At 42.7% G+C, this 18791-nt stretch overlaps 1 protein-coding gene across 1 annotated transcript in view; it reads right to left on the bottom strand.

Annotated features, from left to right (window-relative positions):
- MICU2 (mitochondrial calcium uptake 2) overlaps positions 1 to 18791 on the bottom strand; it is a 621891-nt gene that overhangs the window by 43114 nt on the left and 559986 nt on the right. Inside the window, exon 8 of the mRNA XM_073613444.1 lies at positions 12419 to 12516. Within this exon, the coding sequence (XP_073469545.1) occupies positions 12419 to 12516 (98 nt within the window). The remainder of the gene's footprint in view (positions 1 to 12418; positions 12517 to 18791) is intronic.

Raw genomic sequence — 18791 nt, 5'->3', positions numbered from 1 at the left:
ATCTAAGGTCCCTAACTCATATTCATACATACTAGGGACAATTTAGACAGGATCCAATTAACTTACCAGCATGTCTTTGGAGTGAGGGAGGAAACCGGAGTACCCGGAGGAAACCCACGCAGGTACAGGGAGAACATGCAAACTCCAGGCAGGTAGTGTCGTGGTTGGGATTCGAACCAGCGACCCTTCTTACTGCTATCCACTACACCACTATGCCACCCCATATATAGGTCACTGTATTCCAATGGCCTCCACAGCCACCAGATCTCAACCCAATAGAGCACCTTTGGGATGTGGTGAAACAAGAGATTGGCATCATGCAGGTGCAGCCGACAAATCTGCAACTGCGTGATGCTTTCATGTCAATATGAACCAAAATCTCTGCGGAATGTTTCCAACACCTTGTTGAATCTATGCCACAAAGAATTAAGGCAGTACTGAAGGCAAAAGGGGGTCCAACCCGGTACTAGCAAGGTGTTCCTAATAAAGTGGCCGGTGAGTGTAGATAATTAACTGGGAACCTGCGCTATTTGGCTAACTGGAGAGCATTCAAGATCCAGTCAGAATCTATTAATTCCTGTAGATGACACGGGAACTTCAGGGCTGTCACAGAGGGAGCACCAGTATAAACTGGGAAAACCTGTGTGTATTGGCTGACTGGACAAACTTCCAGGATTGAACATATCTGGCATGAATCTACCAGTAGCTGTTGATAGTGGAAAAATCTTTCAATCAGGGAAAAGAAGATCTAAAGAAAATACCTCCACTATTCTGAGGACACTAGCAAAAAACTGAAATGTGCTGGTTGTGGGCAGGGTTATTCTCTCATGGCCAACAGTTTCTTTGTTGCTAATGTCTATCATGTGTAGGTGGCAGTATAACCCAAAAGGTTAAAGAATTCCTGTGTCCTTCAACGGATGAGAAAGAAATATATCTTTTGTATAGGGACAAAGTATTGATATCCTGTCGGTTTCTCCTAGAGGAAATTATAAAGGTATGATGTGTGATTTGAAAAGGCATCTTCTGCTTACACAGCTAAACTAGTTCCTCTTTCCCTCCTTACATCACTATTGGTCAATAAAGACTCCCATTGTAGTTATGGATCAAAGATAAGCCCTCATTTACACCTTAAAAATGCTTGCAAAACACTTAAAAAACACACATTTATGCATGCAAGAAAAATAAAAATAAAAAAAAGCTTTATACTCCCCTTAAAAGCACTAAGCTCAGGGGGAAAAAACAGAGGGTAAAGCTCAAAACGCAGTCAAAGAGGGGGCACATTTTTAACAGCAAGTAAAAAAAGTAAAGATTTGTATAACAGGGCACCCTGGGTTCAGGACTTGCTAGAGCACATCTAGGAACCCTGCATTTCATTTAAAGCAGAACTTCACCCTTCCTGACAAGTTTCCTCTTCTCCATCTGCCCCACCCTCACTCTGATCTGCACATGTATCTGTTTTTTCTTCATTGTTTTGTTTACCTTTTTATCAAAATCTATTTCTTCCCTACCCCTCTTCTCTCATTTGCCTAGACAAATTACGTCAGCGCCCCCTTGTGTCTCTTGGGATATATGATGTGGATATTACACCTGTGCGGAAAATCACATCAGGTAGGCAGGGAAACTTTTTTTTTTTTTTTTTTTTTTTAGGGGGGTAGGGTAAAGTTCCTCTTACATAAATATCTAAGATTATTCATAGTCATGAGGTGGCAGTCAACTGATCCAATGTGTTTGGGGTGGAGGAACATTGATTGGGCTGCTTACTATACTGCCCCATATCTCCTGAAATATGCCCTAATGCCCTCCAGGCAAACCTTCCCTTAAGTTACTCACTGCTATATATGCTCCAACTTGGAGACTCTTAAAAATAGAGAGTTAGAACCACAGTATACAGAGGAACCTTGACGTGGGCACTACAGCTTCCACATATATTTGCAAATATGTGCAATGAAACTCTTTGTTTTTGATGTGAATTGTTCGACAGGGTGAGTTTGGTTTGTTTTCAGGCTAGCTGGTACGAGTGATGGAAATTTTTTGTTTGTGTGCCCCATGCCTTCCTAACCCTGCTTGCCTCCCCTGCACTTTTTTTTTTGTCATTCATTTTTAATGGTGTGAAAAATTGTTACAACTTATTAGTAAAAGTTAATCACATTCTATTAGAGTTGTTCTGTAAGAAGCCTTGCAGCTTATCCAAGCCTTTTCTCGAGTTCTAAACTTTCATACCTTTCTCATCCTGTTCTTGGACAATCAACATCTGCCTTGACACACTCTGTTGTAATTAAATTAGGGTGATCAAGCTAACCATCTGGGTATAAATGCTGGGAAAATATTTGTGACACTCATTTTAACTGAAGAAGCAGTTTTGAAGAACAAGTCTGAATACATTAGCAAAAAAGGTCCTTCATTTTTTTTATCCCTGTGACAACATGATGAGAAATGAAGAAGGCAGGTGTCACCAAATTAATAGTACAGTACAGAGCATGGCTCTAGCCATAGCAGGTAAAGAATGTTCTTGCAAGCATCACTATAACTGCACAGTAATTTAAACCAGTAAAAATAGCAAATGCAAATACTTTTGGATAAACCAAATGCATGTATAGCTTGGAAATCTCTATAAAGAATATTTAACTGTACCCTTTAAAAAAAAATGCCACAAAAGCAAAGTATTCTGTATATCTAGAGGAACTGACTTTGAGATGCAGAATAGGCAAGGGGCCCCTTTATGCTATGGGGCCCTTTCACACAGTATGCATTTGGTACAGACAATAACAAAAACCTGACAGAGGTTCTAAACCTAACTTGCTGTGCTGAAACATGCGTATTGTTGCTGTCTCAGTACACACGAGATAGATTTTCTATCAGTTCTTGTCCCTCTGGTCCCCATCCCCAGGATGGAAAGAGAGTGGAAAGCCGAAAGGATGGTCTAATCATAATGCTTCCCCAAACAAAAAAAAGTTTTGACTGGAATAGAGCTTTAAATCCTGGGTCACATCCAACCTCCATAGTAGTAGAGCTGAACCTTTTCGGATTCGCTGTGGATTCATTTACGGTCCCAGACCCATTATACAACTCTGGAGTCAAAAGTATAGTTTCCATCATAGGTGTCTTGTGTAGAAATTCTGCTTTGTGTAGTTACGTAAAACGTTCTTGTTTGAGGGCACTTTGCTTCACTCATGACAACAAGTGTGTTACCTAACTAGAACAGACTGTGCAATAATACAAAGGGAATGCAGTGTAATATAATATAACACCAGAGGAATTAGAGGCTCTTTTGTCAAGAATGCTGGGTAATGACTGCTGACATTTTATAAATAATGAGAAATGACAAGAGTCAAATATTTATTGAATATGACTAAAACTGGCCTGCACGCATAGCAATATTGGCCTGAAATAGCTGATTAAATGAATTATTCATAGGCGCGCCACAAGCTCGGCTGATAAACTCCATGCTCACAGCTTGTGATGTATGAGGTCCTGCGCCCTGCAGGCAGCTGTGTGCCAACACCCTCACAAGTCAAAAGGAGTTCTGCAGGAACAAAGAACCCCAATCTGTCAGAGAGATGCAATTAAATATTTCTCGGGTCCGCAGCTTTTTGGTATTAACTAAACTATGCCTAGCACTTAAGGCCCAACTTCTGGACCTAATCAGGATAAGTGAATGTTAGCTGGAAACTGGAAAATGCTAATTTTTCTGTTTGAAGAGCAAGTCCAAGCAACAAGTATAATCAGTCAGAAATTATTTAAACCACTGTCACCGGGGTACTTTTAAAAGTTTAATTTATTTAAAATTATATATACTTGCCGGACACTTTATTAGGTACACCTGTTCAATTGCTTGGTAACACAAATTGCTAATCAGCCAATCACATGACAGCATAGGAATATTTTCTTGGCACACTTCGGGCCCCTTAGTACCAACTGAGCATAGTTTAAATGCCACGGCCTATCCGAGTATTGTTGCTGACCATGTCCATCACTTTATGACTACAGTGTACCCATCTTCTAAATGCAAAGCTGAGGGTCCATTATTTTGGTGAGTGGGGTCACAAGAGGGGAGTGTGGCACTCAACACCTTAACAAAAATAGTTTTTTTGGGGCACAGATGCACTATTTTCTAGGAGCACCCAGCACTTTATAGACTGTATGGATTCATTTATACATGTCTTTTGCTAATTTTTTGTATATCACAGTATATGATGTACACATTTGTGATGCAAATTTGGAGCCCTTTTTCTGAACGCTCAGACAAGCTTTATAAGTTCTGGACTTTGAACAGATGTAGAGAAGAGAAGACTGCAGATACACAGGTACAACTTATGTAGGAGGATTGTTTCATCTGTGTATCACCTGAGGCCAATCACTTTAGTGGGTATACGCAAAGGTTTATTAACCACTTTAAGTCTTGGAACCCCACATAGACATAGAGGAAAGATACACAGACTGTGCAAATAGGTTCTGGTGGGATTAAAAATAAATGGGTGCTTCAGGCTCATCTGATAGATTGATCAGCTGAGTATGCCTTGCTGTGTGGTAGAGACATGATAGTGTACAGCCCAAAATCCAAAAAAGTTAGGATGCTGTGTAAATTCTAGATAAAAACAGAATAGTGGTTATAACCCTTAATAAAAAAAAGTGTTCTGCAATTTCTGTAAATAAAAAGTCTTCTAGGTCTTCTCTAAATAGTACAAATGAAGGAAATAATGGCCTTTATGTATAAAGGTATTTGCCAAGTGTCTGATAGGAAAGTGGTCCTCCCTTAGCAGCCAGATACCTGGAATCTGATTGGTTGCTACAGACTCTTAGATGAGGCCAGCTGTCTAAGAGATTAAAGCAAATAGGAAAGAACTACCATACCTAAACCTGGCCAGTCTTTCCTCACACAGTGTGTGCTATGTCTGACAGGTGTCTCCTTCATGTGTAAAGAGTTTTTTTTCCCTGCAGAGCAGACAGGTGTCATCTGACTGTGTATAGAGCTCTCCAGACCTGTCAGCGTATGTTATCTCAACTGGTAAGAGCTCTCATGTGGGTCCACTCAAACAGCTCTATAAAAATGACAGCTCCATCTAAAAGCAAACAGATATCAGTCCAAGAGTGTTCTCGATCTTTACAGAACAGAGAAGACTTCTCAGTAAACACATGTGACAGATCTGGATGACTTCTGCCTTTCCCACCAAGGTAGAGATTTCCTTTTGTGAAATAATGTGTGCCTCTAAAAATCCAATCCATCATCTCCAGCACAAACAGCGAGGAGGGGCAGATCAAACACCCACACCAATTCTGTGTGAGGCGCGGGATGCTGGCTGGAAAGACATACATAAATGAGATGGGAAGTGCTGGCTTTCCACTCCTAGGAAATCTGTGAACTCTTTACTGCATGGCTACACCATCTCTGATCTGTTCTTTATGGCAAACTCCCCTGTCAGCCTGCAGTATAGGCAAAGACAGAAAGCCCTTCACAGTTCATGAGGGAGGCAATATTAGTGCCACATTAGACATGAAACAGAACTTAAACTCAGCCAGCAAATATGGGAGAAATCTGTGAAAGTGATGCACTGCGCTCTTTCACAACATACTGGCCACCTTTGGTCACTTGAAGGAGAAGGCTTCCAGTTACAGTGGGGACAGAAAGTATTCAGACCCCCTTAAATGTTTCACTCTTTGTTATATTGCAGCCATTTGCTAAAATCATTTAAGTTCATTTTTTTCCTCATTAATGTACACACAGCACCTCATATTGACAGAAAAACACAGAATTGTTGACATTTTTGCAGCTTTATTAAAAAAGAAAAACTGAAATATCACATGATCCTAAGTATTCAGACCCTTTGCTCAGTATTTAGTAGAAGCACCCTTTTGATCTAATACAGCCATGAGTCTTTTTGGGAAAGATGCAACAAGTTGTTCACACCTGGATTTGGGGATCCTCTGCCATTCCTCCTTTGAGATCCTCTACAGTTCTGTCAGGTTGGATAGTAAATGTTGGTGGACAGCCATTTTTAGGTCTCTCCAGAGATGCTCAATTGGGTTTAAGTCAGAGCTCTGGCTGGGCCATTCAAGAACAGTCACTGAGTTGTTGTGAAGCCACTCCTTCGTTATTTTAGCTGTGTGCTTAGGGTCATGGTCTTGTTGGAAGGTAAACCTTCGGCCCAGTCTGAGGTCCTGAGCACTCTGGAGAAGTGCTTTCCATATCCAGGATATCCCTGTACTTGGCCGCATTCATCTTTCCCTCGATTGCAACCAGTCGTCCTTTCCCTGCAGAAAGACACCCCCACAGCATGATGCTGCCACCACCATGCTTCACTGTTGGGACTGTATTGGACAGGTGATGAGCAGTGCCTGGTTTTCTCCACACATACCACTTAGAATTAAGGCCAAAATGTTCTATCTTGGTCTCATCAGAACAAAGAATCTTATTTCTCACCATCTTGGAGTCCTTCAGTTGTTTTTTTTTTTAGCAAACTCCATGCGGGCTTTCATGTGTCTTGCACTGAGGAGAGGCTTCCATCGGGCCACTCTGCCAAAAAGCCCCGACTGGTGGAGGGCTGCAGTGATGGTTGACTTTCTACAACTTTCTCCCATCTCCCGACTGCCTCTCTGGAGCTCAACCACAGTGATCTTTGGGTTCTTCTTTACCTCTCTCACCAAGGCTCTTCACCCCGATAGCTCAGTTTGGCTGGACAGCTGGCTCTAGGAAGTGTTCTGGTCGTCCCAAACATCTTCCATTTAAGGATTATGGAGGCCACTGTGCTCTTAGGAACCTTACGTGCAGCAGAATTTTTTTGTAACCTTGACCAGATCTGTGCCTTGCCACAATTCTGTCTCTGAGCTCTTCAGGCAGTTCCCTTGACCTCGCGATTCTCATTTGCTCTGACATGCACTGTGAGCTGTAAGGTCTTATATAGACAGGTGTGTGGCTTTCCTAATCAAGTCCAATCAGTATAATCAAACACAGCTGGACTCCAATGAAGGTGTAGAACCATCTCAAGCATGATCAGAAGAAATGGACAGCACCTTAAACATGAGTGTCACAGCAAAGGGTCTGAATACTTAGGACCATGTGATATTTCAGTTTTTCTTTTTTAATAAATCTGCAAAAATGTCAACAATTCTGTGTTTTTCTGTCAATATGGGGTGCTGTGTGTACATTAATGAGGAAAAAAATGAACTTAAATGATTTTAGCAAATGGCTGCAATATAACAAAGAGTGAAAAATTTAAGGGGGTCTGAATACTTTCCGTCCCTACTGTACATTGTGGCTTCTTAAATAGGCTTCACAACATTCTTAAAAGTTTTTTTTGTTCTAGCTACACAGTTCAAATCCCATTAGTTTATTCATCCAAATCCAATTGTAATCAACCAGAAAAAGCCGTTGTATGCAAAAACCTTACAAAATGAAATAATACATATGGGCCCAAAAACCAGAAAGGCTTAAAGGGGTTGTAAAGGTAAAAATTTTTTCACCTTAATGCATTCTATGCATTAAGGTGAAAAAACTTCTGACAGAACCGCCGCCCCCAGCCCCCCCGTTTTACTTACCTGACGCCTCGAAAGTCAGCTTCGCGTTCCCGACATCTGTTCCTCCGCTCACCCTGGCCGCTGATTGGCTGCAGTGGATGGATTGAAAGCAGCGCAGCCATTGGCTCGCGCTGCTGTCAATCACATCCGATGACGCGGCGCGCCGGGGGGCGGGGCCGAGTGATACAGCGAGCGGCTGTAGCCGCCGGCTGTATCACGGGAGCGCGCCCGCAAGCACTCACCACCGTGCGAGGGAGCTCGCATTAAGGTGGTGAATGCTTGCGGGGAGGAGCTGAAACAGCCGCCGAGGGACCCCAGAAGACGAGGTTCGGGGCCACTCTGTGCAGAACGAGCTGCACAGTGAAGGTAAGTATAACATGTTTGTTATTTTAAAAAAAAAAAAAAACACCTTTACAAACGCTTTAATATTTGCACACAGGATGATGATAAATATCAAAAAGACAAACTAGAGCACTTATGTTTCCCTCTGTAGACTCGCAGAATATAAAAACATTTAAAATAACACAGCTCCACATGATACTAGCATCTAGAGAAAGAGAGCAACAAATCAAATCCAAAGCAAAACAGTCCAAAACCATAAAAGGAATTTCATCATAGTCTTCATTCATAAACTGTACATTTAAAGTTGAAGTTTTGAGCTCACTTCTCAGTTTTTATAGAACCAAAGCAGTTACCATGTTATATGATGATGACCTCTCTCCAAAAATAGTCATTAGTTTATTTTTCGTCTGTGGCCCATTAGTGAGTTTTCCATTCACTTCTTGTCCATCAATGATGAGCACAGGCGTGTACGGATCTAGTTCGAACCCACCTCAGCTGTCTTGCCAGGAAGCGGTCACTGAACACTGCCAATCATAGGCATTCACCCCACACCTGCATATATACACTATATTACCAAAAGTATTGGGCCGCCTGCCTTTACACGCACATGAACTTTAACCTTTAACCCCATAATCGCTCATCCATGTCTTTATAGACCTTGCTTTGTACACTGGTGCGCAGTCATGTTGGAACAGGAAGGGGCCATCCCCAAACCGTTCCCACAAAGTTGGGAGCATGACATTGTCCAAAATGTCTTGGTATGCTGACACCTTAAGAGTTCCCTTTACTGTAACTAAGGGGCCAAGCTCAACCCCTGAAAGATAACCCCGCACCATAATCCCCCTCCACCAAATTAGTTGGACCAGTGCACAAAGCAAGGTCCATAAATACATAGATGGGTGAGTTTGGGGTGGAGGAACTTGAATGGTCTGCACAGAGTCCTGACCTCAACCTGACAGAACACCTTTGGGATGCATTCGAGTGGAGACTGCGAGCAAGGCCTTCTCATCCACATCAGTGCCTGATCTCACAAATGCGCTTCTGGAAGAATGGTCAAACATTCCCATAGACACACTTCTAAACCTTGTGGACAGCCTTCCCAGAAGAGCTGAAGCTGTTATAGCTGCAAAGGGTGGGCCAACTCAATATTTAACCCTACAGATCAAGACTAGGATGCCATTAAAGTTCATGTGCGTGTAAAGGCAGGCGTCCCAATACTTTTGGTAATATAGTGTATATATACACACCCTTTGTATACAAGCAGCTGCGGGGAGGGGGGGGGAGAGGAGATACCTTGGCTGCTTATGATTGGCAGCATGAAGTGAGAGCCTCCTGGCAGGATAACTGAGGTATGTTTAAAAAAGGATCTAAACACGCCTGAGCTCAAGCCAACAGGAAGTGAGAAGGAATCTACACAAGATCATTTTTGGTGTAATTTGAACACATTGGACCAACTGTTTTCACCTCTTGCTTTGGTTTCAACTACATTTTTTTGGACTTGCCATTATTCTTTCTCTCAGTGATATTTGTCACACTCCTTACATGCCCACAGTTCGTGTAGAGTGTGGTATTGAATTGGTGGATGATCCACCATGTAAAGCATAGGAAAATAAGGTCTTCCCCAACACACCTGGATATAGTGATAAATCTGGTTCTTTATTCACATAAAGCAAAAGGCATCACAGGCCGACGATTCAGGATCTCGCAGGATCTCTTTCAAGGCCCCTGATGCCTGTTGCTTTATTTCAGGGATATGCAATTAGCGGACCTCCAGCTGTTGCAAAACTACAAGTCCCATCATGCCTCTGTCTCTGGGTGTCATGCTCGTGGCTGTCAGAATCTTGCTATGCTCCATGGGACTTGTAGTTTTGCAACAGCTGGAGGTCCGCTAATTGCATATCCCTGCTTTATTTAAATAAAGGATAGCATAAACAACATGGCTGTGGTTCTAATCTTTCCATACATTTTGTGAAACTAAAACAAAAATGTTTGGGCATTACATATAATTTCATTAGGTAACCAATTGCAGCATTTATTCCATGAAAGCAACCCACAAAAACCTTGTTTTACAATTTCTTTCTGAACTCTGACAACCACTCAAGGCCTGCACTGACAAATAGAGTATTAATGTTTAATTCTCTTCTATTCCTGTATCTCACCGCTCCATCTTTAAATCTAACTGAGCACACAGTAAGTCCCCTACATGAACGAGTTCAGTTCCATGAGCTCATTCATACGTTCAACTTTCAAAGGTCAGTGCTTGCAGACAAAGGCTGGGAGGGCTGATCAGTGTGTTCTGGCGGTGGGAGTCCCCCTGTCAGAACACAAAGGCACAGCGCAGGAGATTGCTGCACCAACATTGCTTGTGTTGGTATGGCGATCTGTCTGTTTTTTTTACGTTCAGCCCACTGGGTTGAACGAAAAGGAACTGAGCGTGTGTACCCAAACTTTATAGGATTGGACACATGTTCGCATTTTTTGAAACTTCCCAAGTTAAATGTTCGCAAGTAGGGAACTTCCTGCACTGCGATTCTGCCTGGGCCTGCATCTACAATTATACCAGTGATCTGGGTTGACCCGCATTTTCCCCCTTACTTCATTCTTGGTCTTTCTCCCTGCACTGTGCACATTTTGTGGACTCTCTCTTTATGAACTCATGTTTGAATGTCACAATTTTACCACAGTAAACAATGGTGGAACACGGCAGCATACTGTGTGTCGGCATGGCTTCTTGTAATTCAACTCGGGTGTTTGCAGTAAGGGGAACTACACCACAGATGGGTAAATGTGCCTGAAAAGCAGTGATATCCTGATTATTTTTCCCAGACATACACTTTAAGGTCCTTATTTAGCACTGAATGTGACTCTCAAACATTCACTGAAACATTTAGTGAATTGATCACACCCATTTAAAACACATGCACCGAGCAAATTCCCATGCGGTAAATTTTTGTTGAATCTTGGATTCAATGCTTTATAAATATGCCCCTAGGGCTTGTTCACACATAGTGCGGTGACTGGTGTTTTTCCGCATTGGATAAGGGCCAGTCACCACTAGGGCACATGGAAAACAATGGTTTTCCATTATCCCTGTTCGCACTGCAGTGCAGCATGCTGCTGTGAAATGCAGATATGTAGCATTTTAACACAATGCTCAGGAAGGCACCACATGTCATAACACCGCAAAACACACTCTACTAATGTGTGGAGACATGAATGAAGTGTCTCTTTGTGCACTTCAAATAAAGGTTAAAAAGAAAACACAGAAAAGAAAAGTAAACAGTGTCATGCTGTGAAATGCACATCGCACTGTCCCCTCACCGCGGCTCGCAGCTGCTGCCAAAATCGTGCAGCTGCCAGCACATTAAAACAGAGTATTTAGTGTACGGGCAGTGTAAATGAGCCCTAGGTGTTTATGGATTACATACAATTTAGGGTTGAAAATGTGTTTATTGTAAATTTCACGAGTTTCACGAAGAACATTAAAATGACATCTGAGTGACAACCAATAACAGACAAGGATATTGAGTCAGCTCGATGGCTATCACCCATAGCTTGACTCCTATGAGCAAATAACGTATTACAAGGGGTGTCAACGGTCATCTACTGCGAGGGACCTTCTAAACCAAAGGTCGTCGTTGTTGTTCACGATAAAACTACATAAAAGAATAAAGAAGAAAAAGAGACCAAATCAAATAAGAGGGAAAAGGGAAGGAGAAAAGAAGTAAGGGCACAGATATGGTGCAAGGAGAACAATATGATAGAAAGAGGGGTCATAGGAGAGAGAGAGAGAGCTGCTGGAAAAACACTCATGGGAAGAGGTAGATAGAAGACAGAGCGTAAGACACCTAGGGATTATCACCTCCACTCTCCCTATATTTACGTAAATACAATTTAAAGTGATTGTAAAGGCTGTTTTAAAAAAAAACAAATATATAAAGATAACAAACATGTTATACTTACCTCCTCTGTGCAATGGTTTTTCACAGAGCAGCCCAGATCCTCCTCTTCTCGGGTTCCTCCTGGCCCCTCCCTCCTATCGAGTGCCGCCACAGTCAGCAGCTTCCTATGGGAGCACTGGAGCCAAGTCACAGCTCTGTGTGTCCATTCAGACACAGACCCCCCCGACCCCGCCCCCTCTCTCCCCTGATCAGCTGACTGACTTTGATTGACAACTGCGGGAGCCAATGGTGCCGCTGCTGTGTCTCAATCAGGAGTGTTATGGCTCAGACATTCGTGGACATCGCTGGAGAGAGATGGGGCTCAGGTAAGTAATTAGGGGGTTCTGGGGAGGCTGCAACACACAGAAGGCTTTTTATCTTAAAACCTTCTGCCTTTACAACTCCTTTAAATGATTATATCCATAGCAGGAAAAGGATTGATGGTCAGGTTTGCTGCCAGATAGTAGTACATATTACAGTTCCATTTGTCTTCCAGCTTATCTCCTGTGCCTTATAATTCTAAAACCTAAAATCCAAAATGTGTTCCGCATTTGTTTGGATTACAGACAATAAAAAACAGCTCATCGTAACTCTAAGTTTGTTAAACTATGAAGACAACATACCTGTAGAAATGTGAATACTGCAGCTTTTCCCGTCCTCCTCGTCCAAAGAAATGAACTAGTAATGTAGTATTGATATCATCATCGTCTGACAAAGTCTCCTACAAAGAACAACATAACTTTGGCATAAATAATCGTCTAACATGTTATAGGACAGATATTTTCAGTCATTAAACATTGTTATAGCTGGGGTCTGCAAGCCAGATATTACTGAAAAAGCAAAAACTGTGAAGCGATCAGTGCCTCGATTATCTGTGTAAATGTCCTTTGTCACGTGGTTACCGGCTCTCCTCTCCTCATGCTGTGGCAACACGTGAGGAATTGAATGCAGATAACTGGCAAGTGTGTTTACATGTAATCAGCTGTGATTGGACACAGCTGATCACACAGTAAAGGGCAGCTGCGATTGGCCCCGTTTATAGTCCTGACGTACGTGTTTTACGTCACCGCGTTCAGAACGATCGGATTTTCCGACAACTTTGTGTGACCATGTGTATGCAAGACAAGTTTGAGCCAACATCCGTCGGAAAAAATTTATGGATTTTGTTGTCGGAATGTCCGATCAACGTCCGACCGTGTGTACGAGGCATTAGGCTTTTTCAGGCACATGCTCCTACAGGCAGAACCCCCCCCCCCCCACCAAACCTGTGTTTTTGAGAGGAGCTAGTGCCCCCCAAAGAGCTCAAAGTAGTTCCAAAATGTGCAAAAACGTTTGTTCAAGCTTTTTGTTTTGTTTGTACAGTGGTTAAAAAAATACTATCTAGGACTGTTTGTGAAAAAAAATGCTTAGGGCTCATGCACACTGTAGCTCAAAAAAAAAAAAAAAAAAAGCTGCTTTTACAGGCATGAGCCTTTATTTCAGCTTGAAGAAGCTTGTGCTTTTTTGTGCTCGTGTGCATGTTTTTATTAAGCTTCTTCAACCTACCTTGAGCTTTTTTGAGCATAGCAATTTTTTTCCCCACAAACCCACCTAGATAGTATTTTCTTAACCACTGTATAAACAAAAAAAAGAAGCTGGAACAAACCCTTTCGTGCATCTTTGAGCTCTTTGGGGTACTAGCATCTCTCAAAAACATAAGTTTGGTGTTTTTTTTTTGCTTGCAGGAGCACGTACCTGAAAAAGCCATAGTGTGCATGGAAACATTGGGTAACATGGAGGGGAGTTTCCAGGCAGAAAATGTAAGAGCTCAAAAGCCTGTAGGAGCCGCTTCTTTGAGCTCCTTTGAGCTGCAGTGTGCATGAGCACTTATGCTCAAAAAAAGTTCAAAGGAGCTCAAAAGGAGCTTGAAGAAGCTCAAATACCTGTAAAAGCAGCATTTTTGAGCTGCAGTGTGCATGAGCCCTAATGCTCCTGCTCAGTCTCTCAACAAGCCAATACACCACCCCCCCCCACCCCCCCCCCCCCCCCGAGGTTACCCTTGAGAAAGTTGGATATGACAAAACTTACATCGGGGCACGGCTTTGCGGCAAATCGAAAGTTACGTCAGGTGGGTCCGGCTTGGTGAGACCAGCAGCATTATTTTAACCATTGCGATATGCTTTTATAATGACTCTTTATAGGTAGCATTTTTCATAAAATTACCTGGTTTAAACTTACACTTCTAAATTATTTCTGTGCATCCATGTGGTGGAAAACAGTGTGCAGCGTTTTTTTTTTTTTTTAAATCAACTTCACTAATATCACAGGGGATGAACAACATCCATTGCGATATGACTATGACTGTGACTAGAACTCAGATCTCTCCTCTGCCCTTATAAGCATCTGATCAATCCGAGATTGGTTTGATCAGATTCTTTACAAGTACAAGCCAGTAATGGCTTGTAAGCAACAAAATGGAAACCAGAAGTGGCAAAATTCTCGTTGCCTCCAACTTCATTCATCAAATAGGTGGGGACGGTATACATGTACCTTCCCTTACTATCTGCAACCGGACACATAGAATGCAACGGTTCCCAGATCACACCAGAGAGCCCAGGAACAGTGGTGGGAGGGGGGTCTGTTCCTGTGCCTTGTAAAAGTGATCAGAGGGCTGTAGAACCACTCAATCACTTTTACAGGAAAGCCCATTGCCAGCTGCAAATTTGAATACCAAGATCATGGCCCATTGCCAGCTGCAGACATAAGCCTGGTATCACCACTTCCCGATGAGGAGGTATATATTCATACCGTGGTCAGGAAGCTGTTAACCATACAATTGAAATCATTTTTGTATACCTGTTTAATAAGCTGCCTAGTTGCTGTTTTTAGCACTGCCCAGTTCACTACGCAACACCTCCTCCCCATGATATGGAAAGGGTGGGGGGGAGTGTTCTGTAGTACCAACACACTTCCTGTCCTAGGCTGGCAAAGCTGCTCGTCTCTACATTAGCAAAGAACAATGAGTAAGTGTTGTCATCCTAGGACAGGACAAGGTCACAGGTCAAAATTAAGAGAAATAATAGCTTAAAAATAAAAACTAACATAGTCATCACATATAAGGACTGGTAAAATGTTAATTATTTTCTGTTAGAAGGTTTGGATCCAGGCTGGTCATACATTAGTAGAATATTGCTTGAACGTTCCTACAGATAGTCTGAAGAATCATTTGTTAGCGCATTTGACCTTGTCATCACTGAGTAAACCAATTTTGTCCCTAAAAATTTTGTCAAGACCTGCTACTTGAATGGAATACCAGTTTTTATTTTCTGCCTAGAACATGTGCTTCACAATATGTACAATTTTCCCTAACACAAACCACATTCGCAGTTAGAATTTGGTTAATTCAAGAAATAAAATTCTGTCTTTCTTTGGTTGATTTGACCCCACCAACAATAAGAAAATGGAACAAATGATAAAAAAAAAAAAAAAAATTTCTAACACGGTTTTACTTGTGTACAGCCAGCATTGGTCTACAGGGAGAGTAGAATTCCTTTGATTTGGTAAATTTAGTGATCTGAGCAGCTCCCGGTTTTAAAATAATATCCTGTTTTTAAATGAGGTCTTTGATTTGTGTTCTGCTCATTTTATGGGGAGAGAGTTTATGTAACTGAACACCTAGTCACACTAGACAGAGCTGCTGATGGGCAGAACATATTACAGTCTGAGGTGAGGTTTGCGGACAGATTGCATGTCAGGCTTCTTAGAGAGCAGAAGAGTCATGGTAAAGGAATGTTAAAGCAGAAGCCTTCCTGAATGACTTCACAGGACTCTGCAGTTTGGAAACGACAGGGTCTAAGTGCGTTCTCTCTGTGGATACATACTTGTGTTTATTCTGCTTGAGCGTAGAAGATGAGTCCATGCAGACACCTTTGTAGTAGAATTTGCACCATCAAAAAGATTTGGAATAAGTCTAGTGGGCTGGAAAATGTCTGTGACCAAATACAGGCATGAGTGAATACTTGCTGTACATTGCTCCAGACTCTTCAGCCATAATAAGCAATATGTAATGCTTGAAGTGCACATATGAAGACCAATCGTACTATCCAGCACTTAAAATAGGTCAGTTGAACAAAGACTTCTATTTCAGTAATGGGTGAACACTACTGATAAAGTCACCCAATGGCTTATGTTTTTTGGTTACTCAAACAGGTGAGTTCTCAGCTTCACCAACCTGCTCCAGCCATTAAACGAGAATCTCTTTCGTACTGCTGGAGCTTTACTTTATATTACAAGAGAAAAGAGACATCCTCTGTCAAAATGGCAGAATTGCAAATCCATGAAATAGAGAAAGCTCAGGCTGGCAGCTTAGAAAATAAGCTGCAACTGCTTATCAACAAAAAAGTTTTCTACACTATATTAACAAAAGTATTGGGACATCTGTCTTCACACGAACTTTAATGGCATCCCAGTCTTAGTCCGTAGGGTTCAGTATTGAGTTGGCCCATCTTTTGCAGCTATAACAGCTTCTGGGAAGGCTGTCCACAAGGTTTAGGAGTGTGTCTATGGGAATGTTTGACCATTTTTCCAGAAGCGCATTTGTGAGGTCAGGCACTGATGTGGACGAGAAGGCCCAGCATGCAGTCTCATGCTCTAATTCATCCCACAGTTGTTCTATCAGGTTGTGCAGGCCAGTCAAGTTCCTTCACCCCAAACTCGCTCATCCGTGTTCTATGGAGCTTGCTTTGTGCACAGTCATGTTGGAACAGAAAGGGGCCATCCCCAAACTTTTCCCACAAAGTTGGGAGCATGAAATTGTCTTGGTATGCTGACGCCTTAAGAGTTCCTCTCACTGGAATTAAGGGGCCAAGCCCAACCCCTGAAAAGCAAACCTACACTATATTCCCCCTCCACCAAATGATTTGGACCAGTGCACAAAGCAGGGTCCATAAAGACATGGATGAGCGAGTTTGGGGTGGAGGAATTTGACTGGCCTGCGCAGAGTCCTGACCTCAACCCATCAAATTGCTCCCGTTTGCGTCAAAACTTTTAGAACGCTTAGTTTACAACCGTCTTAGCGCCAACCTCCTGGACAACAACCTTCTTGACCCCTTTACAGTCTGGCTTTCGCTTGTTACACTCCACTGAACCTGCCCCACTGAAACTCACTAATGATCTACGAACTGCTAAAACCAATGGCCACTACTCCATACTCATACTACTCGACCTCTCTGCAGCCTTTGATACTGTTGACCATCCCCTCCTCCTCAAAAAACGCCACTCTTGGCCTTCAAGACTCTGCTCTCTCCTGGCTCTCCTCCTACCTATCACAGCGCTTCTTCAGTGTGACCTATAACTGTTTCCTCCTCTCCACTACCTATTTCTGTAGGGGTACTTCAGGGTTCTGTCCTCAGACCCCTTCTCTTCTACATTTACACCTCCTCCTTTGGTCTGTAATAAACTCCCATGGCTTCCAGTACCACCTCTATGCTGACAACACACAAAGCTCTCTCTACTTCTCACCTCACTCCTTCAGTCTGCTCTTGCATTACTAACTTACTGACATATCAACATGGATGTCAGACCACTTCCTCAAACTCAATCTTTCTAAAACCGAGCTCATAATTTTTCCTCCAGCCCAATCCTCCCCTCCCCGACTTCTTCATCAAGATCAATAATACAACCATCAGTCCCTCCCCTCATACCAAGGTACTAGGTTTAATCCTAGACTCTGACCTGTCCTTTCAGCCCCAAATCCAATCACTGTCCAAATCGCCCAAACTTCACCTCTGAAACATCTCCAAAATATGCCCCTTTTTAGCTGTTGACACCACTAAGCAACTTATTCACTCCCTTGTTATTTTTCGCCTTAACTATTGTGACTCCCTCCTCATTGGCCTACCTCTCCTCATGCTATCCCCTCTTATGAATGCCGCTGCCACCTTACCAACCGTTACCACAATTCTGCCCCCGAACTACATCACCAACCTTATCTCTAAATATCACCCAAACCGTCCTCTCCGCTCCTCCCAAGACCTTCTGCTCTCTAGCTCCCTTGTCTCCTCCTCCCATGCTCATCTCCAGGACTTCCCCAGAGCTTCTACCATCCTCTGGAACTCACTACCCCAATCTGTCTGGTTATCTCCTACTCTGTACACTTTTAGGCGATCCCTGAAAACTCATCTCTTCAGGGAGGCCTATCCCTGCTAACCTCCAGCTAGGCTCCAGCTAACACCCGAATCCTCTACTCCCCTCATCAGTTCATCCCTCATAGTCCCTACCTTTTGTTGCACCAGCCCCCCCCTCTTAGACTGTAAACTCGCAGGAGCAGGACTCCTCTAACCCTCTTGTTTTGAATTGTACTGTTGGTGTAGTGTTTCCCTTTACATTGTAAAGCTCTGCTCAAACTGCTGGCGCTATATAAATCCTGTATAATAACACCTTTGGGATGAATTAGAGTGGAGTCTGTGAGCCAGGCCTTCTCGTGCATATCAGTGCCTGACCTCACAAATGCGCTTCTGGAAGAATGGTCAAACATTCCCATAGACACACTCCTAAACCTTGTGGACAGCTTTCCCAGAAGAGTTGAAGCTGTTATAGCTGCAAAGGGTGGGCCAACTCAATATTGAACCCTACGGTCTAAGACTTGGATACCATTAAAGTTTATGTGCGTGTAAAGGCAGGTGTCCCAATACTTTTGGTAATATAGTGTATCTAACGATCGACTTCTGTCGAGTATTGGGATAACGCATTTGCATTGTGTTAATAAAGCACATTCATTTAAACGGCCTGCCTACTGCACCATAGTGCACCAATAAAATGCATTCACCATACCAATGCAACACACACCACAATGCATGTTGGTGTGTTACTGTTCACAGTTGGGAACTGAGAATCTCACTGAGAATGCGCAGTGGGGGTGCTATTCAGAACAAATGGCACCACAGCGCATAACATACAATGTGATAATGCAATGCGTTACTGCAATGCAACAAAGTGAATCTAATCTAAATGTTGAAA

Source organism: Aquarana catesbeiana, linkage group LG02 (genome assembly GCF_042186555.1).
Source record: "Aquarana catesbeiana isolate 2022-GZ linkage group LG02, ASM4218655v1, whole genome shotgun sequence".
Lineage (NCBI taxonomy): Eukaryota > Metazoa > Chordata > Amphibia > Anura > Ranidae > Aquarana > Aquarana catesbeiana.
The sequence above is the reverse complement of the archived record's forward strand: the minus strand, read 5'-3'. Positions and strand labels throughout refer to the sequence as shown.